This window comes from Melanotaenia boesemani, chromosome 24, assembly GCF_017639745.1.
Source record: "Melanotaenia boesemani isolate fMelBoe1 chromosome 24, fMelBoe1.pri, whole genome shotgun sequence".
NCBI lineage: Eukaryota > Metazoa > Chordata > Actinopteri > Atheriniformes > Melanotaeniidae > Melanotaenia > Melanotaenia boesemani.
Genome location: NC_055705.1, coordinates 3,386,253 through 3,414,109, shown reverse-complemented (window position 1 = coordinate 3,414,109; position 27,857 = coordinate 3,386,253). Strand labels below are relative to the sequence as shown.

General features: G+C 41.9%; 2 protein-coding genes across 2 annotated transcripts in view; one reads left to right on the top strand and one right to left on the bottom strand.

The window, feature by feature from the left end:
• The window catches only part of LOC121635284 (zinc finger protein 665-like), a 645,425-nt gene that overhangs the window by 128,853 nt on the left and 488,715 nt on the right, over positions 1 to 27,857 (top strand). The gene's annotated exons all lie outside the window — the stretch shown is intronic.
• Positions 25,115 to 27,857, bottom strand: part of LOC121635920 — a 51,223-nt gene continuing 48,480 nt past the window's right edge. Inside the window, exon 13 of the mRNA XM_041979336.1 lies at positions 25,115 to 25,254. Within this exon, the coding sequence (XP_041835270.1) occupies positions 25,115 to 25,254 (140 nt within the window). The remainder of the gene's footprint in view (positions 25,255 to 27,857) is intronic.

The following is a 27,857-nucleotide window of genomic DNA, read 5'->3' as shown; positions in this document are numbered from 1 at the left end:
ATGGCTACTGCAGGTCCATCCAACCACCAGCTTCTCTCTGTGTACTGGAAACCCAGCAGACCTCAAGTGGCTCTTCATGCTTGTGTTTGGCTGCTGCAGTCCCACCTGACCTCCAGCTTGACCCCCAGCAGCTCTCCGTGTGTTGGAGACCCAACAGAGCTCTAGCAGCTGTACATGCTGCAGCCACACACAGGTCCAGTAGGGATCCAGCTGTTGCTGGAGATGAAACTGGGGATCAGATGGGCCTGCCGCAGCCATGCACAAGCAGGCTGGATGTCTGCTTGGCCTCCAGCCCCGCTAAAAAAAGCTGGATATAAAGTGTGATTTAGGTTACTGTCCCTGGAAAAACCAGCTCATAACCTTTCCAAAGAAGTCTCATTCATCACTGACATCTTCTTGTCATTTACTGAATCTTGGAACATCAGTAGAAAAATCCAGTCTGCAGGATGATTAAGACTCAAATAAAAGAAATGTTGTAGCTTCTTAAATGGACAAAATGACACATTTTCAATACAAAACAGGGTTTCTGGAGAAATTTTTACATTGCTGGCTTTGCAAATGGACAAAATGACTCTTTGCTGACGGGTAAGGGAATTTGTTGCAAAAATATGAAAGATTTTTTATATTAGTGATGGTCAGAGGTACGTGCATGCTTACCTTTCCTGTAGGCTAGAGGGGGGAGGGATGCTCGCACAAATGCCCCCGTGTATCTTTACACCCCCTTGGGGAGCCCATGCGAGGAAGGTGAAGTTTGTCCAAAAACCCTCCCAAGACCCATGTTCATGGATTGCCTTTATTTCCGTTGCAGTCTCTTCTGGAGGCGTGGGTTCAAATCCCACTTCTGACAACTTCAGTATGTATTGGTGCACATTTAAAATAAAAAAGATCCTGTCTTTGCAGAGTTCCAAGTACACTGAGGCCCGTTTCTATAAGAAGCCATAGTCACGTCATGCGATCCATTACACATCTCCTAATTAGACTTTTTGTTTCATGGTTTTTTTCTGAACATTTTACCTCAAATGTGGCCCAGCTCGCTCCGTCTGTAGAACATGAGACTCTAAATCTCAGGGTTGTGGGTTTGAGCCCCACGTTGGGTGTTGAAATTTTGATCATAAAGTGATGCTTGGTCAGGAACCTTCAGCTGATCACTTCCTTGGAGAACATCTACAGCTACGAATCTTTACAGCGTGTTTACAGGTGCAACAGATTATGATTTGACATGGACACAACTACACCAAATAACCAGAAAAAACTAGGTGAGCTGAAGTCATCCTTTCCTTGCTGCTCTCACACACTGACGACTATACACAAGTCTTAATAAACATTAAAAGTTTTGCAGCATTTTATTGCTCAGAGTTCTTTATTAACAAATAATAACATCAACAACTATAAACAGACTTCCAGGGGCAACAAAATCTCATGGAAAAAATGAAGTGACAAAAGCTTTTCTAATAGTCGTTTAAGTCATTCTTCTGTGACAACTGTATTTTTATTGCAGTCATGTTTAAGGTTTTACTCCTTGTCAGGTTTCAGAGGTTTTCAACATCAGGTATGTTGCATGTCAGATACGACTCAGGCTGAACGGCCTAAGACACCAAACACAGCGGTTGTTTCCTTCTATAAAACAGGGAATTCTGGTCTCTAAAAGGAGCTGTGGGTTCAAATCCCACCCTGACAGACTCTCCTCCTACGAGGTTAATCACCTACTAGTTTTACATGTTTATCAGCAGAGTGGTCTCAAGCTAGGTACACAAAGATTATCGGGCTGCTGTGGACTGACACTTAGATTACTTTAGGATTACTGATGATTCATTTATTAAGTTTACTGTGGCTTTTATAGGCCTATGATTAGAAGTGTGCTGATGCTTTCTAAACACCAGCTATTTATTAAGTAACTAATAAATATTGAGTCTGTTATTGATTATTTTTGACTATTGTAGCGGTGGATTATTGGTCTGAGTGGATTATTGATCAGGATGGATGAACTCAGCTGAGTTAGTTTCCGTCTCTTTTACAACATTTAATAGAAAATTAGTTGTGACAGTAAAGTTTTCTAATTTGAGTATTATACTAGGTATAAAAACTAGATTTGTTGCTGTAATTTGTTGACTGTTTGAGCTGCATCAGTGTAATAAGTCATTTCCCTCCGTGCTCTATTGTTTCCTCTGTCTCTTCTACTTAATCTCTTTCCATCTGATGAGAGTTCCAGTAAAGTCAAACTGGTCTTGGGGAGGGTGAAGCTCTGAAATGAGCATCAGACTGGTGAGGTGTGTGTTACCCAGTCATAGTGATGGACAGCTGTGTGTAATAATGTGTAGTGAAGGTTTGCATCGGAGCCATAAATCTAAAAGCAGGGAGAGGACTTCCACTACAGATTCATCTCTCTCCTTCTCTCTAAGCTCTGAGCTTCCTCTGCTGTCGCAGCGTCGCTCCCGCTGGTAGACCAAACGTTGGCGATTTCCTGCCGTAAGACGATGCATTCATGGACAGCTGGTTTAAATGTAAATCTGGCCTCACATTGTCTGAAGAGAAAACAGAAGAAAAGATCAGCGCTAGTAGCGGTGCTGGTGTCAGTGATGTGGTAGCGTTGGTGCCGGTAACGTTACCAAGCAGCCCAAATAAAAGTTTCAGGCTAACCGGCTCAGAATAAATCCGTGGCTTGAAAATAACGGTGGTGACATCAACCACACAATTTAATGTTCGGTGTTTTGCTGTTTCCATGGTGTTTCTAACACAGCAGCTGTAAAGAAAACAGAGGCGCTCTGTTTGAAGAGGAAATGAACAGGTTTCTTAAAACTTTATAACTTAATAGCACAAAACTACCGAGTCGGTCTGATGAGATCGATAGAAAAAAGTTATCATGTGATCACGCATTATTAGCGTGTGGAAGAGATCATTAACTTGAGGAAACGTATTAGTTAAACCCACAATTATCATTTCATGTGGTTGTATTTTAACGTTGAGAGTAATTATAGAAAATTAACTGAGCTAACTGGGTTGTTGAGGTGTTGTTGGGTGCCCACAATTTAAGGATGCGTGTCCCTAGTTTTTTTCTTTTTTTTCTATCGATGTCACCAAACGGTTTCGGTACTAAATGAACTGGCTTGTACAATTTTTACTCATCTGGTTAAATTAATGAAAAAGACGGAGCATCCTTCTGATAAAGCCAAAGTTAAATTAACAACATAGAGCCTGACTTTTCTTTCTTAAAAAAGGGACAACGTGTGGACATTAATTACAATGGCTCTGAATGTCCAAAGCCTTGGGGACCCTCTGTGCTCTTTGTGGGTCCCGGACCCCATGTTGGAAACCACTGAGACAGCAGTGCTGACCGGAGAACCAGTAATCTCCACCTTCCATGACTTGTTTCTGTAAAACAGAGTCTAAGTAACTTGTATTAACAACCCACTTTTAAACAGCTGACGTGTGATTGCAGTTTACCTGAGACACTTTCCTGGCCATGGCGACATTCGGCTCTGCAGCTGCTACATGTGAACCACCAAGTCTTGGTTTGGTAAACTGAAAGGTAAGAACTGTGTAATGAGAGGCCGTTTACTGAACTAAATATATTTATCTGTAGCCAAGAGAACTAATATTAAACATCTGTCATTGTGAAACGGAGCTTATTATGTTTTAAACTGTTTACCTGTTCACATTCGTTCTGCTTGTAAAGCTGGTATTGTGACAACTGTGTGGGGTATTTTAGTGACGCTGGCCCTTTAAGAGCAGCTTCAGGCTAGAGCACGCAGGCTCGTAGGTTTCCGTCACACCGCGTGCTGCCAGCAGGAGTACTGGAGTAGTGATGTACGATGCCACTCGCTTTCTTTCTGATCTGATACCAAGTAAAATGCAAGCCAGTATCAGCAATACCGATCCAATACCAGTCTGATACCGATCTGATACCGGTCTGATACCGATCCGATACCAGTCTGATACCGGTCTGATACGGGTCTGATACCGGTACTTTGTCCAGAAACTTCATGTGTTTGGAAAATTACTTTGAGAGCAGCTCCACTGAGGGGAAAGGAAGTGGTGGTAACATTTTCAGAGAATACTTTGTGAATCAAACTGAAATTACCAGTAAATTGGATAAATATATAAATACCACAATAACTGCATGTTTGTCAACACATACATATTAAAATATTTAGTTACCATCAGTCTGAACAAATGAGAGGGATTGATGTTTTTGTCTTTCTATCCTATTAAATATTTTTCATCCATTATTGTATTTTTAAAAACCCTACAATGGCTGCTTTACTGAGTTTTTAATGACAGCAGCCTTACCGACTGAATCTAGGCCTGTTGAACTGATGTGAGCTGATCTCAGGACACATTTCACTCCAAGCTGAACTCATACAGATATTTATTGCAGCATTTTCTTATTTCATAACCGTATTTAATGCTGTACATAACAGAACAGGATGCAGTCGTCTTTAGAACGAGGGGAACTCCTGTTGTTTGAACATCAACACAAAATCTGTCAGGTGGTTCGCCCAGGGCACAAAACTAGCCAGGACCTCCTCTGTCTTAAACCCAGCAGACAGATGAAACCACTTTCCAACATGTAGCATCAGTGGTCCACAGCTCCACGTTTCCTCCCTCTGAATAGGGGTTAGTACCTGCTAACTTTGGCAACCCTGGTTTGCGGACAGCAAATTGGAGCAAATGGTCAGTAGAACGCATTTCTTGGTGTCTTCCTCGTTTTCTTGGGTCTAGCTCAACTTCAGTACAACCTTAATTGAAGCCCCATCACAACTTTTGTGACACTGGCTTTTCTGATAAACTGGATCTTTCGAACTTTAAGTGTCACTTTGTAAAAGATAAAGGACCCCTCTTCTCCAGCTCCTTGATCACAAAGACAAACACAAAGGTACAAAAAGTAAAGGTGAGTGGGAAATTTTACTCACCAAAATCATACCACAAGGGCCTGGGTAGCTCAGATGGCAGAGCATCAGACGTTTAATCTGAGGGTCCAGGGTTCAAGTCCCTCTTCAGGCGTGTAGAAATGATCTTTCTCACTTCATTGCTCAGCCTCAGCGTTCCCTCTGTCCTTGGCCCTTAAAGGCTGAAGAGATGGAATTTCTCCTTAAAAGGGTCTAGGACATGATGCCTACTTTTTCTGTCCAACTGAGTTTTTCCAGCAAAAAAACCCTCAAAATACATAAAAAGATACTCTGTGTGTCTCCTACCTTCCCTATATATAGACCCACTTTAACTTCTCCAAACCTTTTAGTTATTGGTCATTTTTCTGCTTCTGAAGTGTCAAAACATCATGTGGGGCGACCGTCCAGCCTTCACTGCTATTTGGACATCTGGTTTAAAATCAATTTAAATCAATTTAAATATATCCCTTGCCCTATTTGGCATAACTTCTAACATGTTTTGCTTTCATTAATAAAATTATAAAGTATTTGAATATACATTTCCATCAAAATATATAAATGAATTTTGTCCAGACATGTTTATTTTCTGAAATATCATCCGGGGTGACCGTCAAGAAAAACACAATTTTGAACTTTTATTTTGAAAACACTTCAAGCACAGGATCTTGCATCAGCCAGACACATTTGAGGGACCCAGCAAAACATCTGGGAGGTTAGTAAGTTCTTCTCATACTGGCAAATAAATCTTTCTTTTAACTACTGTAATGTACTAGCCACTTTTGGATATCATGTGGGGCGACCGTCCTTAAACTGTAAATAATAAATATTATCTACAAATTCATATTTTGATGATAAATTTGATAGTGACATGTCTTAAAATGTACCTAGCTTGGTTTCTGTAGCTAACTGTTAGCCTGTAATATTTGAATGAATTTGAAAACATCTTCTGGGGTGACCGAGTATCATGTGGGGCGACCACTGCTGAGCTGAGTGTACATGATAAATACTTTTCCTTTATTTTAGTTTCTGTAAATTTATATTTTATACATGATTAATTCATATAAAGTGCATTGTTTAAGCATAACTCTTTGTGTGCTTTAATATATATTTTTCAGATTTTAGTTATTTTCCATTCCTATTTAGGAATAAACATTTATTTTTGATTATTGTACAATCTTATGAGAGAAAAGTAAAAACTGCATGGCATGACATTCCATTTAGGAATTATTAATCACGTTTAACTAGTTTAACCTATTTTCTAGATGCACCATAAACATGTAAAGAAAAGACGGCTCGCTATAGGCAGCAGATCAACTCAGACCTGCAGCAAGAGCAGAATATCTTGCTAGGAAAAGAGAGGTTAAAAAAAACTCTAGGTAACACGCAGTTATTTTAGTAGGATTAGGAATAATATTTTCTGCCATATTTTGAACTTAAAAGAGTAGTCCACCAGGGGAGATATTAGGGGAGAACAGCACAGGCGTAAAATGTTTGTCTTGTCATGATGGACAGCTCTATGTTGTTCCAGTTACCAGAGAAGAAAGCAAGAGGGCAAGATTTTATATGTGAAGCCAGACGAGTTGTTAGAGAGGGAGAAAAAAAACTGAGAAACAAGTGGAAGGCTGCATCCAGGGGATACAGGGAGAGGAAAAAGATGGAAAAGGTGACGCTGGACCTGACACCACCATCCATGGAGAACACTCTGCCACATCCAGCAGGTGTAGAAGTAGTGGAAGAGCAGCAGGAGAGGCCAGGGCAGGCTGTGGTGGATTGTCTACGTCTAAATGAGGATTTTAATCCACCAGTATCCCCCACCACACCACAGAGAGAAAAGAGAGAATACAGCAGAGAAACGTTGTAAAAGACTGCAAGCTGAGAAGCGTAAATTCAGAAAGCAGAACATACATCTGAAGAAACAACTAGCAGAGATAAGAAAAGAAAAGGAAAGGGCCAGAAAAAGTGAGATAAGAGCAAAAGGAAGGTTAGGTCTGAGTGAAAGGCTCAAGCCAAAAGAGGGGAAGAAACTGGCAATCGAGAGAAAGGTAGCTGTTGTTGGTTTCCTGACTAGAGATGAAAACAGTCGACTTTTACCAGGAAAGAAGGACACCATCACAAAAACCAACATGAAAGAACAACAAAGAATTCTCACAAAACCACTCACAGAGCTTCATGTGCTTTACAACGGTGAGATGGAAAAGAGTCTCCGCCTGTCTTACAGGCAGTTTGCCAGAAGACGCCCCTTCTATGTTACCGAGCCAAAGACCAAAGATCGGGACACATGTGCATGCATGGAACACGAAAATGTGCACCTGCTGGTCAACAAGCTCTGCAGCAGATTGGTGGGGCAATAAAGAGAGAAGCGGATCTCTACGTTCAAAGAGGAGGTGAGCTTCAGACGCCACAGGATCTGTATGAGATGCTGAACAATAGATTAGGCTCAAGCATCACTCACTATTGGGTCAGCAGAGAGAGCATGGAAAAGTGTGACGAGCTTGTTCCTGACAGCTTGGAGGCTGTGAAGGGGACATTTAAAATACACCAGGTTTTGTCTTCACAGCCTGCACAAATCACTCACAGGGAGGTGTCATGCTTCTGCAGGCGCTTAGAGAGGAGTCCATGTCCTTGTTACAAGCCAGTAACAGTAGAGCTGAGGAACACCATGCACCACACTGAGGATCCCCCAAGCTCTCCTCCTGAGCCACCTAGGGAACAAGAAAGTGTTGTAGATCTGTGTGGCAAGTTTGTTATTGTCACCTACGATGAACCTTCTTTTGTAGGCCAGGTGCTCAAGGTTGTGGGAGAGGAAGTGCAGGTCAGCTGCATGAGGCAGTCTGGTGACAAGAACCTGTTCATGTGGCCTCAAACTGTAGACGTCATTTTCTACTACAGGAAAGATGTGCATGCTGTAATCTCAGAGCCTGAGCCAGCAACCTCACGCTTCTCGAAGCTCACTTGCCAAGATTGGGTAAAGTTTAGAAATACCTGGGTTATAGAAATGTAGGTAATATACAGTAAACTAATATAACTGTAGGAGAGGAGAGGAAGGAGGGCACAGGGCCAGATGTTTGTACTCTGTCGCTCTTTAGGAAAAAGTAAAAGAAAAATCTACCTTTTAGCATTGATTTAATCCATGCAGCTATGTTGATGGTGTTTGTTTACTTTGAAAATTGTTCTGATTTTATTCCATCTATACAACTGTTTATTTTTTTTTACTAAAATTGTTCATCCCTGTCCAATGTGAGCTCCTGAAGAATGTAATGTGTTGCACTTTAAATTATTTTTAATGTTTTTTTTATCGTTTGTGATATTCGGATGTTAAAGGTCCCATATTATGCAAAATTCACTTTTTAATGGTTTTGGAACAGTCATACTGGTCCCCCCGCATGTGTAGGAGACCCGTAAGTGTGAAACTCTTTCAGGCGCTCTCTCTCCCCCCTGCTCCACCTCTAGGGAAGTAAGCGCTGAAATGAGCTTGTTTGAAAGCGTGTACGTTATGACGTCATAAGGGACAATAACCACTCCCCACAGAGCGATGGACCCGTCTACCGGCTCTCAAAGCCCGCCCTCTAAAAATCACCTAGCGCCCAGTGTTTTTCCCTCTTCGGCAACCCTCGTTAGCGGACATGGCTAAGCGACAGAAGCACTGTTCTGTTTGTGGCTGCATAAATGAACACGAAAACGTTTTTTTACTTCCATCCACTGAACCCACGAGGACTGAGTGGATTAATTTTATTTTTGGAGGAAATGTACCCGGAAAACTTCCAAAGGTTTTGCATGTCTGTGGCCAGCATTTCAAAGAGGACTGTTTCCACAACATGGGTGCATGGAAAGCAGGCTTCGCCAACCGTTTGAAGCTGAAGCCAGGTTCAATACCAACTGTCCGTGACACAGCTGGAGAGGTAAGAGCAGTACTGTTAGTCTTCTTGCTCGAACTTCTTCAGGAATGGGTTCCGGTGTTCCGGCGTTTGTTTATCCTTCACTACGCTGTAATCAGCGTCTAGTAACCGCTAAGGCCTAACCTGTCAATCACCTCATGACGGGCGATGCGATGGGCGGAGCCAACAGCTGAGCTGCTCCACCAGGGTTCCGCCCACCATAAACGGCACATTTCTGAAGCTGCTAAAAAGAGGGAGGTGAAGAGAAGCCGCTGCACTCAAACTGAGGGTCGATTTGTCCATACCATGGCGGAAATATTTCATTTAGATATTAATGAATGGTCTCAGATTGGGAATAAAGTGTATAATATGGGACCTTTAAATAGTTTAAATGTTGTTAAAATAAAATGTTTGTTCAGTTTTCTTCTGTCTAAACTGTATTGTGTACATTTTAAATAGACCTAACTACCTGCGGTTTTCTCATCATTTGGGGCGACCATCTGTCATTTGGAGTAACCAACAAATGAAAATAACTGTACTACATTCAAAACACAATATCCATCCATTTTGGCTCAAATATTAATCAATGGTATACTATAGTTAAGTGGATATTATCTGTACACATTTAAAAACAGTATTAAGGGTTTTAGATAAAAATTGGGCATTGTAACTGCATTACGAGGGAGATAGTGTCAATATAGACAAAATTTATAGAATCATAGTTTTCCAAAAGTTTAAAGGCACACATGCCTGTCCTTCTCAAACTGTCAATTTAATTAGCAATACTTGTTAAACTATTAGCAACGTTAAAGAAATATATTGATGTTCAGATAAATCATGGTCACACCAAATTTACTTTTTATAAGGCTGTGTCCTAATAATTCAAGTATAAAAACACAAAAATCTCTTTATTTGGGTTTTTTGTAATAATGAATATGTACGCTATATTACTAATGTTTCAACAATGGCCAAATATATCCTTATTTTTAGTATTTTAAAATTCGCCTATTCAAAAGTCTTATCCGTAAATGACCCAAAAAATAATTAAAAATGTTCTCATTTGCTGCGAGAGATAAAAGGAAGCTTCCCTATAAACAATCTGTCTCCTACATCAACACTGTCTTTGTCAAGCTTTTCTCCTTCAAAATAAGAGCCTTTGGCTCATGAGTTTGCATCTTTATTTTATAATTATTACTAAGATTATAGTTAATAATGTCATCAGTCATATTTTACATTATTCTTAAATTTGAACTCTGTAAAGCACTTGGTGTTACATTTAATTCTGTGTTAATTTAAATAGCATTTTCTTTAAATCTGCAATAGAGACATTGAACTGCTAGCTGTGAGTCTCCGCCCGTATTATTTACCCAGAGAGTTCACATGCGTTATTCTGGTAGCGGTATATATATTACCTGGTACCGCTCCAGACGCAGCCTGTGATGTCATTAACTCTGTAGTGGCCAGGCTTCAAACACAACATCCAAACGCATTTGTGGCTATCTCTGGAGATTTTAACAACATCTCCCTCTCTGCAACTCTACCAACTTTCCAACAGTTTGTCAGCTGCTCCACCAGAGAAAACAAAATGTTGGACTTATTTTATGCAAATATTAAAAATGCATACAGCTCCTTTGCCCTGCCACCTTTAGGAAGATCAGACCATAACCTAGTTCTTCTCTCCTCCTCCTACAAGCCCATCGTTCAGCAACAACCAGTCATTAGAAAGGCTATTAGAACCTGGTCTAATGAAGCTGAAGATGCTCTGAGAGGATGCTTCGAGGCTACAGACTGGAACGTCCTATGTGAACCTCATGGAGATGACATCAATGCCTTGACTGAGTGTGTGACAGATTATATTAACTTCTGTGTGGACAGCACCGTTCCAACAAGAACAGTGAGGTGCTTCCCCAATAACAAACCCTGGATCACCAGTGACCTGAAAAAGCTGCCTGAACATCAAAAAGAAAGCTTTTAGGGATGGAGACAGGGAGTTATTGAAGTCCACACAAAAACAACTTAAAACACAAATGAAGAAGTGCAAGGAGGACTACAGGAAGAAGTTGGAAAGTAAGCTTCAGAAAAACAATGTGAGGGATGTGTGGTCAGAATGAAGAAGATCACTGGCTTCGGGATAAAGGAGGATCAGACTGATGGAGGTCTGGACAGAGCGAATGAACTGAACATGTTCTTCAATAGGTTTAGCTCACCTCCTGCTTCAACCCCAACTAGCCACACACCCTCCATGAGCCCACAGTTTTCCTGTCACACCTCCACTCTGTCACCCTGCAGCTCAGTCAAGGACCTGGACACAACCTCATCTCCCTCCACATCAGGACTTCCTGAAACCTCCTCTGCCTCCACCTCCACTCTGTCTGTCTCCTGTAACCAAGTCATGCAACAACTGGTGAAACTGAACCAGAACAAGGCTGCAGGTCCAGATGGTGTCAGTCCCAGAGTTCTCAAGACCTGCTCAAAACAGCTATGTCCGATTCTCCAGCACCTGTTCAACACAGCCTGAGCCAGAGAAGAATCCCGGTGCTGTGGAAAACATCCTGCCTTGTTCCAGTGCCTAAAAAACCACAACCAGCTGAACCAAAAGACTACAGACCAGTCGCCCTGACATCTCACGTCATGAAAGTCCTGGAGAGACTCTTACTGGCTCACCTCAGCAAGCAGGTGAACACCTTTCAGGACCCATTACAGTTTGCATACCGTAATGGGCTTGGGGTTGAAGATGCCATCATATACCTGCTTCAGAGAGCCCACTCTCATCTGGACCAGTCAGGCAGCACTTTGAGGGTCATGTTCTTTGATTTCTCAAGTGCTTTTAATACGATTCAGCCTGCTCTGCTGTGTGAGAAGCTGCAGAAATTCCAGGTGGATCCCTCCACAACCACCTGGATTTACGACTACCTCACAAACAGACCACAGTTTGTGAGACTGAAAGGTTGTGTGTCTGAGATGGTGGTCAGCTGCACTGGAAAACCACAAGGGACTGTACTTTCACCATTTCTATTAACGCTGTACACCTCAGACTTCCAGTACAACTCTGAGTTCTGTCATCTGCAGAAATACTCTGATGACTCCAGCAGTTGTTGGGTGTATCAGTGATGGACAAGAAGCAGAGTACAGAGAACTGGTCGGTCAGTTTGTGAAATGGTGCGGTGGGACAATCATCTCATCTTGAATACCAAGAAAACAAAGGAGATGATTGTTGACTTCAGGAGGAACACGAACACACATAGAAGTGTTTCCATCATGGGAGAGGAGGTGGAGGTGGTGGAGGAATACAAGTACCTTGGAGTTCAGCTGGACAACAGACTTGAGTGGAAAAGCAACACTGAGTACATTTACAAGAAAGGTCAGAGCAGACTCTACTTCTTAAGGAAGCTGAGATCTTTAACGTCCTGCCACCAAAATGTTTGCAAATGTTCTACAGGTCTGTTGTTGAAAGTGCAATCAGCTTTGCAGCAATCTGCTGGGGCAGCGGCATCAGAACCAGAGACTTGAAAAGAATTAACAACTGATCAAGAAAAGCTGGTTCTGTGCTTGGAGTAACTCTGGAGCCGCTGGAGTTGATCATGCGAAAAAAGAATTCTGTACAAGCTGACGAAGATAATGGAAGATCCTTCACACCCTCTACACAACGCCGTGACGAAACAACAGAGTGTGTTCAGTGGGAGGCTTGTTCAAGTCCGATGCAAGACAGAGAGATACAGAAGATCCTTCCTTCAAGCAGCTATCAGGCTGAAGAACAAAGCCCTTAATTAATTAATGTGATTGTTTAAAAAAAAAAAAAAAAAAAAAAAAAAAATTACTACTACTACAATATTGAATTTCCCTTTGGGATTAATAAAGTATTTTTCATTTCATTCATTCATTTAATTTCATTTCATTCATTCATTTAAAAGCTGGACCCAAGTGTTAATATAAACAACGACGAATCAGCTTTTCAACGGTTTCTGTGGTGTAGCATCTATCACTGGTAACACCAGCCACCACTGAGTTCGAAACCAGGCAGAAACATTCTGTCCTTCTGAAACTACTTGCTACACACATTCATACACCTCAAATACTCTAAAGAAATTCTTAAAAAAAGGGCAGATTGAGCCAGAGATCACACCACCGTTCCCTGGTAACAATACCCATCTGTCAGCAAGAAGATGGGCCAACACACAGGTAACGTTTCAGAAGATACGCTGCAAACAAATGTTCAAAAAAAGCAGTTGCTTCATCAAACCCCTATCTGACTGTCTCTTCTCCATTTTCATGCATTCCAAACACACAGTGCTGATATTAATATGGAAGTACTGGTGATTTTGGGACAATAGAGGACTCTCATCCAGACATTCTAGACATCCTGCAAACAAAGTACTAAATGTTGTAGTGTACTGAGTATGTGTCATGTCCTGCTCCATATCAGGAGTATCCAGGTGGCAATCTAAAGCATTTTGACTGTGAGAAGACATCTGCACAGAAAAGCTGTTTGGCAAACACTACAGTCTCAACACACTTTCAAGACATTGCCAAGTGTTGGTGGTGTTTTTTGTGTCTGAGAAAGAGTTGGGTGGTAAGAGAATATGGCTCAGTTCAGGACCATTCTGCTTTGTTACAAGCTGCCAGAGCTTCATTGGAAAAGATTTAAACCTTCTATACTTTGTGCCACCTTTATGGTACCATAACTCTCTGTGATGTCACTGTTTGATGTTTGTGTTTCTTTATGCCACCTTTATGATGTCATATTCCTCTGTGATGTCAATGCTTGATCTGTATATGGGCCTTTTGTGCCACCTTTAACCTTTATGATGCCATAATCCTCTTTGATAAAACTGTTTGGTTTGTGTATATTCTTTGTGTAACATTTATAATGTCATATTCCACTTTGATTTCACTGTTTTGGTCTGTGTATGTTATTAGAGCCACATTTATGATTGTCATATTGTCTTGATGTCCCTGTTTGACCTTTTTTTTTTTTCAAATGAGCTTCAAACCTCAGAAATTAGTTGGAAAAAAACCCAAACAAATTTCGAGAACCTTTTTAACATTGCATATGCCTGTTTGTGCAACCTTTATGATGTCATAATCCTCTGTTTCGTTGTTTATTTTCTGTGGTGTAATGGCTATCACAAAAGTATGTTTCAGGTGAAATGCATGTTTCCACCTGGTTTTGAACCAGCCAGTAACATTCCTTTTATGAAGACTGTTAACACTGAAACACTCTGCTACAAACATGCAATCAGCAATGAACTGTACATTTCCTAAAAATGTGCAGAATAAGGCCAAAACCCACACCACCAACTCCAAGGCAATGACCACCCCATCTTTTCAGAGGACACAACAGGACAGGTAATGTTTCAAAATATATTCAGCAAGCCAAGAACACAAATGCTTCATCACACTCTGTCTGACTGTCTCTTCCCCGCCTATTCATACAGTCAAATAAACAGTGCGGATATTAAATATGGAAGAACTGGTCATCCTTTTTTTCTCTTCCGGCTCTCGACGAAGGCAGACGCTTTTTTCTTCTCTCTCCCTCCTCCCACTCTGCCTGCTACTTTGTCCTGTCATCTCTGAGTCTCTCTCTGCATTTCCTTCTGACAAACTAAATCTTAGAACCTATGGACTTTGATACAGGATGGTCCCTAAATGCAACTCGGACCAATTTTACTTCGAACCGGAAACAGGCGTAGGGGAGCCTGCCTTGTCCCTGGCGGAACGTTTTCGGCTGGATATGTGATGGATTCCTGGGAAGTGTGGAAAGTCATGTGTCTGTCGATCTTGTCTGTCGAGGACGCTTGAAGACTAATCTCTACCTTCGGATTTCATGATAACTGGGTTTCTGCTGTTTGGAGCGGTCGGTTTCCTGGCATATCGCCCAAAATTCGGACACACTGTCGGCGAGTCATCTGGCAGCTAGCCGGATTGTCTGTGCATGGTGTTGTGTCCGGAGCTAATGAACAATCAGACTTTGGACGTTACAGGAGCTGAATCTTAACCCTGGAAGGCTATTCCAGTTCGGATGGCAAGCTGGTTGCGCTTCTGGAGCTTGTACGTAAGGATGGTACACCAACTTGGAGAAGTTGTCAGCTCGGCTGGATGGAAATTGACCCACAATTCGGAGGATTGGAGTCGCCAGTGGGACCACTGAGAGACTCAAGGCAGACGAAACAGCTCTGGCCTGAACCAAAACAAATGCTGTTATCAAATTTGGCTCCCTGTGCTGGCCTTGATGGCTGGCTGAAAGCTCCCTGGAATGTTTTGTTGATGGACGCTCAGTCCCCCACCCTCCCCTCACCCTCTTCACGGGCGATGGACTTCAACCTGGATCAGCCCTCAAGGATGCCCCACTATCATCAGGTGGCAGAGACTGTGAGGGAGAACTGGGGCAAAGTTCATATGCTCACTTCTACGCACACACACGCACCACACTCAAGTACACCACTACAGATACACCTCCCCGTTATTCACTGCCTTGTTGTCCTTCTACCTCCTTCCACTCCCGGGCAGTGGGTTCATTGGACGCGCTCTGAGAATGCAGCTGCGTCTGCACTTGCTGTGATGGGAGACCCCCCTTTCCCACCCTGCCACATGTTTGTGCTATGTGTGAATGTCCTGAGTCTATGCTGCTTTTATGTACCGAGGAGGTTTTTTTTTTGTAATCTCAACACTGGGCCCTTAGGCCCAGTGCGGTGATGCCTTTTTTTTTTCTCCCCCAGCCCACATCTTATTCCCCCCAATGTATTTTTTTTCCTTCTTTATCTACTCTAATACATAGGCGCGCTGCCCCAGCGGCTGCTGCATCAGTATGCCTGTTTCCTGTTGTGTCTAACAATGGTTGTTGCTGTCTAGTCTTGGGACAGGTTGTACTGAAACAAATTTCGTTTGTACCTGTGTTTTGCACTGTGTATAATGACAATAAATCTTGAATCTTGAATCTCTCTTGAATCTTGGAGACAATAGAGATTCTCATCAGGCGTTCTACATCCTGCAAACCAAAGCACTAAAATCTATTCAGTGGTATTGTTCACCATGTCCTCGCTCGTGTGAGGAGTATCCAGGTGACAAACCCCGGTCTTGCATGTCAGAGAGAGATACTGGTGGACTATACTAACGAGGAATGCTGCATAGCTCCAAAAGCTTCATAACTGCTACCAAAGATAAACTATACAATTTAGTAGAATATTGTTTATTCTGCGTATGGAGGTCTACTTCTCCATGCTGATGTTCAATTGTTGAGTCACAGCACAGTGCTCTTGTGTTTTGTTGCCCTGCTGCCTGAAATAAAGATTTTGACAGATAAACAAGGAATGAGGATCACCATGAACTATCAGATGATGTGTGGCTATCAAGCTCTATTTTGTGACATTCACCCTGTGGAGAAAGGGGGGTCCTGGCCCTTAACTGTCTGCAACGTGTCATTTAGTCCATTTACACTGGCTGTAATGTTAACTTTGTCCAGAAGCCCTAATCTTTCTCCAAAAAGTTACAGATTTTTTTTTATGCCAGTCTTTCACCTCCAACCAGCTGCACCTTGCAGGACCTCCTCCATCCACCCTGGCCTCCTGCCGGCCACCGGCCATCCTACCAGCACAGCGACCCCGGGCTCTCCAGCCGAACCCGCTCACCCACCCTTAAGCACCCTTCACTCTCTCCCACAACATGCATCCCTATTTAACATAGAAGAGGAAAATAATACATAACAAAATACTTTATGGACACAACTTAGTTACTGCACTTAACTTAGTTTAAGAGATACTGTATAATCTACCACACGGCAGTAGTACCAACAACTAAAGGAGATCTGTTTGTGTGGAGTGTGTAACAATGAATTTTTTAAAATATAAACTAAATACACTGAGAACTTAATATAACTTTTAAAGTTAAATTTAGTTATATTTTTTTTAAACAATGTTTTCTCTGAACAACATTTATTAAACTGTTAATCCATTAGTCTGGACTTTTTCTTTAAATGGGACATATATATAATAGTTATAATGGCTCATATTATTGTTCATTAAATAAATGATCATTCATTCCACTTTAAAAACTTCTAAAATTCATGGATCAATCATGACATTATGTCTGACACCAGATCAGTCTCAGGAAATGATTCAGGGATGAAGAACTGGGACACTGAGCTCTAGTCTTCTGTGTTGTTCTCCCTGATGCATGATGTCTGATGTCAGACAGCCCACTGCACGCCACTGAAAACATGCGCCGACACATTTTACAATTTGTCTTGTAAACATCTCCACTGACGCTGTCCACCTAAGGATGGAAATATTTAGTTTTTTGAGAAATATCAGGTGCGGAGGACATTTTTAAAGGCGCAGGTGTTTTGAGAAGCGCTGGTATGTGGTGTCTGTCTCTAGGCAACCATAAACGCAACACACGCACAAACAATTTGTTGGGAGGAGATTGTTTAATTGTCAAATAAGGAATCCCGTATTTTACGGGATGGTTGCAGCCCTACCGCTACCTACAACTGCTGGCTAACCGTACCCAACCAGCTGGTAAACCTGTTAGCACCTGCTGCTAAATCAAAAAGTGCTGTCCCATGTCTAATCTATCTATTTGTTCTTCATCACGCGGACTAATACCTTACTTTACAGTATAACTGCAAAAGAAATTACCTTGTCGTTGCAAATCAAATCAAATCAAATCAAACTTTATTTATATAGCACCTTTCATACATACAAATAGCAACTCAAGGTGCTTTACAGATAGTAAAAACCCCCAGAACCCCAACCCAATAGCAGCAAGATTAGAGAATCAGAAATGATAAAACAAATACTAAATGATAAATAAATAGAAGCTGAATACAGTCTGTGTGTAAGAAAGAAATGAATAAATACAATAGTAATAATAAAAGTAATGATTAAAATGCTAAACTAAAAAGGTGGGTCTTGAGTCTGTTTTTAAAATATCCCACCTAGGTGTTCCCCTCACGTCCTCAGGCTAGGCAGTTTCCACATACGAGGGCCGTAGAATATAAAAGGAGGACCTCGCCGTGGGTTTTTGTTTTACTCTGGGAACAGTTAAAAGGCCAGTACCAGAGGACCTGAGGGTCTAGTGGGCTCATAAGATAAAAGCAAATCAGATAAATAAGGTGGGCTAAGACCATTAAGAGACTTAAAAACCAATAAAAGAATCTTAAAATCAATTCTGAAGCTGACGGGGAGCCAGTGCAGAGACTTTAAAATTGGTGTAATGTGGGCCCTCTTTCTGGTCTTTGTCAACAGACGTGCAGCTGTGTTCTGTACAAGCTGCAGCTGGTTCAGGTACTTCTTTGGAAGACCAGAAAGAAGAGCATTGCAGTAATCTAATCTTGATGTGATAAAAGCATGAATCAGTGTCTCTGCACTGGCTCGAGAGAGAAACGGCCTGATGCGGGAGATGTTCTTCAGATGATAAAAAGCAGTCTTTGTTATGTTTTTAATATGGGGCTCAAAACTGAGATCTGGGTCTAAAATCACTCCCAGGTTTTTTACTTGATTAAAATGGTTGAGTGCTAATGTTTTCAGTTTGGCCTCCAGTTTCTCTCTCTCAGCTTCAGGTCCAATCAATAAAACTTCTGTTTTGTCCTGGTTGCACAGCTGCTTCATTAGCCTTCTTTTTGTACATTTTTTTTCTGATCTAGATGGATAATTCCTCTTCATAACCAAGCCCATAAACCATGAAACAACCTTCTTTCAGTAGGGGGCCCCTAGTGGTGCGGGGCCCTAAGTGGTCACTTAATCTGCTTAGTAGCAGAACCAGCTCTAGTTGATTGTGCTACTTTTATGACATCATGTTCTCTGTGATGTCACTCTTTGATCTATGTATGTTTGTTTGTACCAAATTTGTGATGTCTTATTCCTCTGTGATGTCACTCTTTGATGTGTTTTATGCTGTCTGTGCCATATTTGTGATGTCATATAACTTGATTTCAGCGTTTGATCTGTTTTATATGGTTTGTGCCACTTCGATACATCATATTCCTCTGTGATGTCACTGTTTGATCAGTGTTTGTCATTTGTGCTACTTTTAGGACATCATATACCTCTGTAATGTCAATGTTTGATCTTTTTATGCTGTTGTTGCCACCTTTGTGATGTCATATTTTATGTTTTGATGTCAGTCTTTGATCTGCGTATGTTTGTTTGTGCTACTTTTATGACATCATATTCCTCTGTGATGTCACTCTTTGATCTGGGTAATGGTTTTTGTACCACCTTTGTTATGTCATATTCATTCTTTGATGTCAATGTTTGAACTGTGCATATTGTTTGTGCCACTTTTATGACTTTTATGATTTTCTTGCTAAGTTTGTGTGGTAATTGCCATATTTGAAACAAAAAAGAGACTCTGGGGATTCAAGAGGAAAAACAATAGTTATACATTTCTGTTGGAAGAACCCTCCTTCTTGAAAACTCCAAGAACTTGCATCATCAAATTCACATAGTTTACTGGGACATCAGGAAAAATACAAAATGACCTAATTCATGCTACTCCTGAAGTGATGACAGAGGAGATCAAAATGGACATCAAGAGAGCCCCTTTGTTGCTGTCATGGTGGACAAAACCACAGACGTGGCTAACATGGCACAGCTCTCACTTGTCCCTGCGCTATGTGATGGCCACAGGTGTCAAGGAGCGTTTTGTCAAGTTTGTGGATGTGACCAGTGGCAGGTGAGCTGATGACCTTGCCGCTCTTATTTTTCATTTCTTTGAGGAATATGAATGTTCTCTGGACAAAGTTGTGGCACAGTGTTACGATGGCGCAGCGGTAATGGCCTCTGGACTCAATGGGGTGGCGGCTAAAGTAAAGGAGAAGGTACCTATGGCCTTATTCATTCACTGTTATGCACATCGTCTTAATCTAGTACTGACTCAAGGGGTCCTCAAAGCTGAAAGAGTGAAAGGTCTTTTTGCCAACCTGAACGGCCTCGCTGCATTCTTCTCCAGATCTCCAAAGCGCACTTAACTACTGGATGACTTGTGTAAGCGGCGTCTTCCTCACGTCGCGCCGACGAGTGGTGATACACATCACGTTTGGTGAATACGGTCTATGAGAAGAGAGCTGTGCTAAAGGAGTTGTTTGATCACATATTGGAACACCATGATGAGTATGATCAGGACACTGTGCTTTGTGCAGATGGATTTATTGCACGTCTGGATGATTTTGAGTTTTGTTTGTTGCTCAACACATTCTATAGAATATTTGAGTATGCTGATGTGCTTTTTGGAGTACTGCAGAAAAAATCGCTGGATGTACAGTTCTGCATGGCAAGGGTGAAGGAGTTTTGTGACACGGTTGAGCGAGCAAGGGGCAGATTCTGTGAGATATACGAAGCACTTTCAGACATACAGGAAAAAATTCCCCCAAACGGCCTTCTCCAGCTTAACACAGACCACGGTGTACTGTTTGATCTTCCCCGACTTAAAACAGAACAGATCGGTCATTCTCGGCATTAAAGCGCATTAAAACTTATGCCAGAAATACGACCGGGCAGACACGGCTTTTCAGTGTTAGCCTCCATGTCCATAGAAAAGGACTTATTAATGGAACTGAAATGCACAGATAAACTGTACAACAGAGCCATTGAAGTCTTCTTGAGAAAGGAAAGGAGGATGGATTTTATTTTCTAATAAGCAGGCACTGTGGAGGAGATCTGCATTGGTGAGTGCAAGCGTTTTATTTTATTTTATCTCTTAAAATTGTTTTTTATTTTGGAGTTTTGACAATATCCGTGATCTTAGTTTCCCGCTCTTAATTGTGAATGTGTGCTTATTGGTTGAAAACATAGACTATCATCACCAAGGGCCCTGGACACAAATTTGCCATGGGCCTCTGCCTATTTCCATACGTGCATGTAGATCGAGTAGCACCATGGACAGCGCTGTGTGCCTTGTAAACACTGCGCACAACACACACACTGTAAATATCAGACGTCTCCGGTGCAGTTGAGCTTGAAATTAGCATCCCGCTGATAGACTGAGCAGTTAAGTGTAGTACTACTGCCACCGCTGTTATGAATAGGCTTAAAAAGTGTGCTTCCGTATGTATTCTCGAGCCATGGTGTCATATTGATGTTATTATGAGGTGCATAAATGTAGGCTGGACTAAGTGACACTGGTATTGAAGGCCTAGGTGTGATATGCACGACCCACCACTGGGTGGAGATTGCAGTTTTTCCTCAGTCGCTTTGGTGCATTTCTCACACCAGACTTTACATTTGCATAGCAGTTAGTGCGTTTCTTTAAACAATTAGTGCAAACTGCAGAAGCCTGTGGATAACCTGCAAAAGCGTGTCACTTGCTAAAAATAGATAGTTCATTCCTCAAAAGTAAATATTTATGTCAATGAAACTATCAGAGCCATCAAAATAAAAAGTCCTGTCACCATTCAGTACAAACTAGAAACTCTAATGGCTTAGTTGTGTTTTCATCATGACAGAGTAATCTGTAAGTGTTTTTGATTACAAAAAAGTCAGATCTCAGAGACACTAGCTGAAAATGCCCAAACAGCACTACACACTAGATGTACAGCCATTTAAACACTATGGTAAAGTTACACGTTTCTGTTGTTAGTAGTGTAACTGAATACATGACACAGAATACGTTTTTAGAACATTTTTACTTCTTAAAATGTTTGTCAGCTTACAGTAATTTGTTCACAGCATTATGCAGCGTATGTTATAATGTATGTATGTTACTGGACATACTAAATCACTCCTGTGCATCAAGACGTTCCTGTCTGTCTGTTCACATATTTTTATCAACGTCACATTGGATATCTTCCCTTGCGAAGCAGCAAGGAAAATATCTCCTCAAGTGGCAAAAGTCTGCAGGACTCTGCTGTGACCTCATTGTATCTGCATCCATGGCTACTTGGACAGCCGTTTGTATGTAGACGCTGGTCGTACACCTTCCACCTCTGGGCAGAGAGAAACTCCTCTACTGGATTTAGTGAAAGCTGAGGGTCATCTGAACGCAGTTGTTCAATTCTGGAAACATTCCAGGAAAGTACTACAAAGAAATGTTTCTGCTTGACAGATTTTGACAACATTGATCAACATTTTTGTAAGTAATGACTCCAGCATGACTATTCATTTTATGGAGACTGACTATTCTGCAGTTGTAAGTATAGTTAATTTTGACTGATATGACCAAAGCAAATGATAATGTTATAAAATAGCAGAGAATTGTATGGAAGCAAATTCTTCATGTCCACAAGCATTTGCAATGTGATCAATGCAATGAGAAATGCTACGCTGATGTGCACACATGACTAATTGTTGTGGAGTTTGAACTAATAGTTATGAGAATGTAAAGTCTGATGTGAGAAATGCACCAAAGCGACTGAGAAAAACTGTAAAGAACAGGTGTTACATATGTAGTATAACACTGTCATCTAGTGGCCATGTGTGGTAAGACCTGCAGGAGGCTGCAGTTTTTCATCATGATGAACCATGACTCACTTTCTAGAAATGTTGTGAAGCTGAAAGCAGCAGGATTTTAGGGGTTTTTGTTAGTTTGTCAGAAGGTAAACCTGAGGTGTTTTTTCTAAGGGGATGTGCAGTGTAATTTATAGATTAGCGTGGGTCCTATGCAAGATGCTGCATAATAAACATGAGCATTTGCTGTCACTTGTGGGCCTGGAGGCCATTATCAGAATTACGAGAAACAGTCAGAGCTGTGGGCTGCTGTTGGTTATATCAGTGTTGCTGTCGATGTCTTAACAGTGATCTGCCCATAAAACCAAGCAACATCCCTAGTTTTTGTCAGAATGGCCGAGCGGTCCAAGGTGCTGCGTTCAAGCTGGGGAACATTCGGCCAGGTATGTTGGGAGGAGAAAAGAGAGAAAGAAAGGAAAATAGAGACAATCAATGCAAATCTCTGTGTAATGAATGTGTATCTAGTGCCTTAAACACAAATGGGAATGTTTTAACCGGGACGCAAACCCACGACGGGTCATTGTGGACGGCATGGAAGATCACGTGACATGGCGTCCATCGTGTTAAGAAATAGACATGATATTTCCTCGTATGGAGGGATACTTTATGGACACTGTCTGTAATTGTAAGTAAAGACTATTAACAATATTTCAATAACATAGCTCTGCTTTTAGTTCTAATATATTACAATAGTAAATTCACTTTCTATTTCTCTCTCTTCTCTCCAGGAATCAGAAGAGATGCAGAGCCAGCGAGTCATAGCAGGATTTGGATGGCTGACCTCCTATTTCAGAATTTATTAACCTATTAAAGACCCTTTTAATGGAGTGGAATACATCCCTCACACACACACACACACACACACACACACACACACACACACACACACACACACACACACACACACACACACTCACACACACATATATATATTTATAGATTAATATGTTCACTAGATTATTCCTCATCAGGGAATTTAATTTAGTTTAATGTCACAATGTGGGTCTTTCTTACCAGTTTTGAGTTAATTTACATATTTTCATCATAATGAAGACAGTAATCATTTAAAACTCACTGTTTAATTTACAATGTCATTAAGACCAAAAACAAACATTGTTTTCTAGTTTAAAAGAGAATTGTTTTTCAATAAATACTGTTAAACAATAATTAAAACTATTAACAGCTATTCAGTAATACTGTTGTGCTGTTCAATGTTACTCTTAACTATGAGAAATTTTGCTTTTACATAGAAAATTAATAATAATTTTAAAACACTCAATCAGAACTATGTATAAATAGTTGGCCTGTGGCTTTCAGCTTCCTGTTGGTCCTAGTGTGGCAGACCGGGCAAAAATGCAGCTGAAGCCTACGTCATCGATGCTGCCTGGGATCCTGGGATGCAGGAGCCGCCTGGGATGACAATATTCTACCAAATTGTATAGTTTATCTTTGGTAGCAGTTATGAAGCTTTTGGAGCTATGCAGCATTCCTCGTTAGTATAGTCGCCAGTATCTCTCTCTGACATGCAGAAGACCGGAGTTTTATCACCTGGATACTCGTCACACGGAGCAGGACATGGTGAACAATACACCAGAAGATTTAATGCTTTGTTTGCAGGATGTAGAATTTTTTATGTTAGGTGAATGTGATAGCCATTACACCACAGAAAATAAACAACAAAAACAGGAGGATTATGACATCATAAAGGTTGCACAAACAGCATATACAATGTTAAAAAGGTTCTCGAAATTTGTTTGGGTTTTTTTCAACTAATTTCTGAGGTTTGAAGCCCATTTGAAAAAAAAAAAAAGGTCAAACAGGGACATCAAAGAGAAATATGACATCATGAATGTGGCTCTAATAACATACACAGACCAAACAGTGAAATCAAAGTGGAATATGACATTATAAATGTTACACAAAGAATATACACAAACCAAACAGTTTTATCAAAGAGGATTATGGCATCATAAAGGTTAAAGGTGGCACAAAGCCCATATACAGATCAAACAGTGACATCACAGAGGAATATGACATCATAAAGGTGGCATAAAGAACACACACATATCAAACAGTGACATCACAGAGAGTTATGGCACCATAAGGTGGAACAAAGTATAGAAGGTGTTACGACCCCTCTCTAGTCTAAGGGGCAAGGGGGGGGTCAGTAACAATTAGCGTCGGAGTCCAGCTTTTTAAAATAAGAGACATTTATTGACATAACAAATGCGATACACGAACTAGGTGGGAGTGCCAATAATAAATAAACAATACCAAACAAAAAAGAAAAGGCACTCTAACAAATGTCACAAAACCCCGACCAAGAAGTTATAAATAATAACAACATAAAGTGTCCTGAAACTCAGGTAAGCCTCAAACTGGCTATTTAGCAACTGAAAGGAAGTTGTCCTGTAGGCAACAGGTTGACAAACAAAAAGGTAAAGTATTCTGGAGGCAAAACCACACTCAACAAGTCAAACAAAATTCCCAAACACTACATGGCACCAAAAGTCTCCACTAAGCACCACGCAGGTGCTGTTCCTGTACAAACAAAAGCCTATGGCAAGCTGTGCTGTATTCCGCACACAACTGCCCCGACTGAAGGCAGCTCCAGCCTTCTTATAGAGGGAGAGTCTCTGGAGGGTGGGGGCCGAGGAAGAACGGATCCGTAGCCGTCCAATCCCAGTGGTGAGGAGAGGAGCAGCCCCCCGACGAAATCTCGGCCAATCACCTGCAAGCAAACCCTACACACGAAATCTCGGCCAATCACCTGCAAGCAACCATACACACGAATTACCATACCCAGACACAGGCTGACAAGTCTGGGACGTAACACCCCCACCCTCAAAACAGAGGCTCCAACCTCAGATGAGCCGATAGTTACATTCATAAACACACATACACAAAACACAAATCATTCATCTCGTCTGGACAAGGCATCAGCGAACTGATTGTCTGCACCCCGTTTGTGTACAATGTTGATGTCATACTCTTGAGCGATGAGGGCCCAGCGCATCAAGCGATGGTTCTTATTATACATGCGGGAGAGGAACACTAGAGGGTTATGATCCGTGAACACCTGAGTGGGCTCAGAACTGGATCCGATGTAAACGTTAAAAGTGTTCTAGGGGCCAACAGTAATGACAGCGTTTCCTTCTCAATGGTGGAATAATGCAGTTGATGACGAAGGAATTTACGCGAGAAGTAGGAGATGGGGTGAATCAATCCTCATGGTCGTCAGTCTGTAGGAGTATGGCGCCGGCCCCTACAGGCACTGGCATCTACCTCAAGCTTAAGGGCTTGGTCATGTCCGGTCCAGCGAGAACCGGGGCATGCAGCAATAAGGATTTCGCACTCTCAAACGCATGTTGACATTCAGGGCTCCACAAAAAGTCCGTTTTCGGGCTTAACAGAGATGTCAGGGGGTGAACCACTGTAGCGAAGTTCCGACAAATGTCCGATAATAACTAGTCATTCCCAAGAAACGTCTCAAAGCTTTACGGGTTTCTGGGACAGGGAATCAAGTACGGCAGCGATTTTTGCCGGTGACAGGACGCACCATGCCCTGTCCAACCTGCCGACCTAAATACGTTACGGTTGCTTTCCCGAACTCACACTTGGCCAAATTCAGAGTCAGGGAGGCTTCTAACAGACGACCAAAAACCGTTTGTACGACAGCCATATGCTTTTCCCAGGTGTTGGTATATACAACAACGTCGTCTAAATAGGCGGTACAGTTAGGTAAATCTGCGAACAGTGAGTTTACAAGCCGTTGAAATGTCGCCGGGGCGTTTCTCATGCCAAACGCCATCACAGTGTATTGCAGAAACGATCAGGAGTAACAAAAGCAGAGATCGTGGAATGCACGATCAGTAAGGGGGACTTGCCAGTACCCTTTTAATAAATCCAGTTTGCTAACATAACGGGCAGATCCGATGGTATCAATGCAATCCTCGATGCGGGGGTAGAGGTATATGCGTCGGGGACTGTCACAGCATTAACTTTTCGGAAATCGGTGATAAAACGAGGTTGTTCCGTCGGGTTTTGGATTCGACGAGACATGGGGAACTCCACGGGCTATTACTGGGCTTCGCAAAACCATTTCGTAGCATGATAATCTGTTTCATTTCTCATTTGTATTCGTTTGTCCAAATTACAGCGATACAGGTGTTGTTTTATTGGGCTAGCGGTACCTACATCAATGTCATGGGTTTACGACATGGGTTTGTTTAGGTACATCCACTAAACAAGAGTGGATGTTTAGAGACCAGAGTTTCTATGTCACTCTTTGAGAGTCTGACAAATGCTGGAGTGTGGATGAAAAACTTCTGAGCATTTCGGTGTTTGACAGTCGGGCAGTCAGCCGAGCCGATGAATGTTTGTTAACCCATCATCTACCGCTTCGGTTTCCGCCCGGTTTCACAATAAGAGCAACGCTCTGTGGTGCTTCCTTCACAGGAACCTCGGGTTCTTTTTATCACAGTCCCGGGTTCACGTATGCCTTCAGCATGTTAAGGTGACAAAACGAGTTCTACGTTTCCTACCGGGAGTAGCAATAACATAATCGGTGGCACTTAGTTTTTCCTGGACGACGAAAGGTCCAGCGAATCGAGCTTCTAACGCCGTTCCTGGTACCGGAAGCAAAGCTAATACACGATCTCCTTCTTGAACTCGCGTGCTTTAGCTTTACGGTCATGCCCGGCGTTTTCATTGATTGCTGAGGCTTCCTGCAGGGCTTTCAAAGCAAAAGCTCGGGACTTAAGCAATCGCTCACGGAAGTCCGAAACGTAATCTAAACAAGTTTTCCTTGGTGTCACTTGTACATCCAATAGTTTCTCTTGTAGGATCTGAAGGGGTCCTCTAGGATTGTGGGCCGAACACTAGCTCGCTGGGACTAAATCCTAGGGACTCTTGCGAAGCTTCGCGGGACAGAGAACAACAGGAAAGGAATACCTTCATCCCAGTTTTTCTTTTCGTGGTAAACAGTATTTTTCTCAGCATGCCTTTAGTGTTTGGTGCCATCTCTCTAGTACACCCTGACTTTCTGGGTGGTAGGGGCTTGATGTGACATGGTGACTAGATAATTCACGAAGAACCTGGTTAAAGATTCGTGACATAAAATTGGTTCCCTGGTCGGTTTGTATGATTTTGGGCAGCCCAAATGTGGAAAAAAAACCGCAACAACGCACTAACTATTGGCTTGGCTGTGATCCGCCGCAAAGGAATGGCTTTCAGGATATCTCGTAGCAGAGACATCAACGTCAACAATAAACCCGTGTCCTGATTTGGTGCGAGGTAAAGGTCCAACACAATCTAGAATGAGCCCGTTCGAAGGGTTCAGCCATGACGGGTACCCGGATGTAACGGAGCTCGGGGAACTGTTTTGATTGGTTTTCCCACACCTGACATGTATGACACCCACGGATGTATTTAACTACATCAGCTTTCAGTCCGGGCCAATAGAAATGATTCAGGATGCGTTGATATGTTTTGGTAACGCCTAAAATGTCCTGACCAGTCGCTGTCATGGGCTAACTTTAGCACATGGGAGCGAAAAGACAGCGGGACCACCACTTGAGCTACTATATTCCAATCCGCAGTCTGGAATTACAACAGGGCGCCATTGCCGCATCAGCACACCATCACGAAGGAAGAAA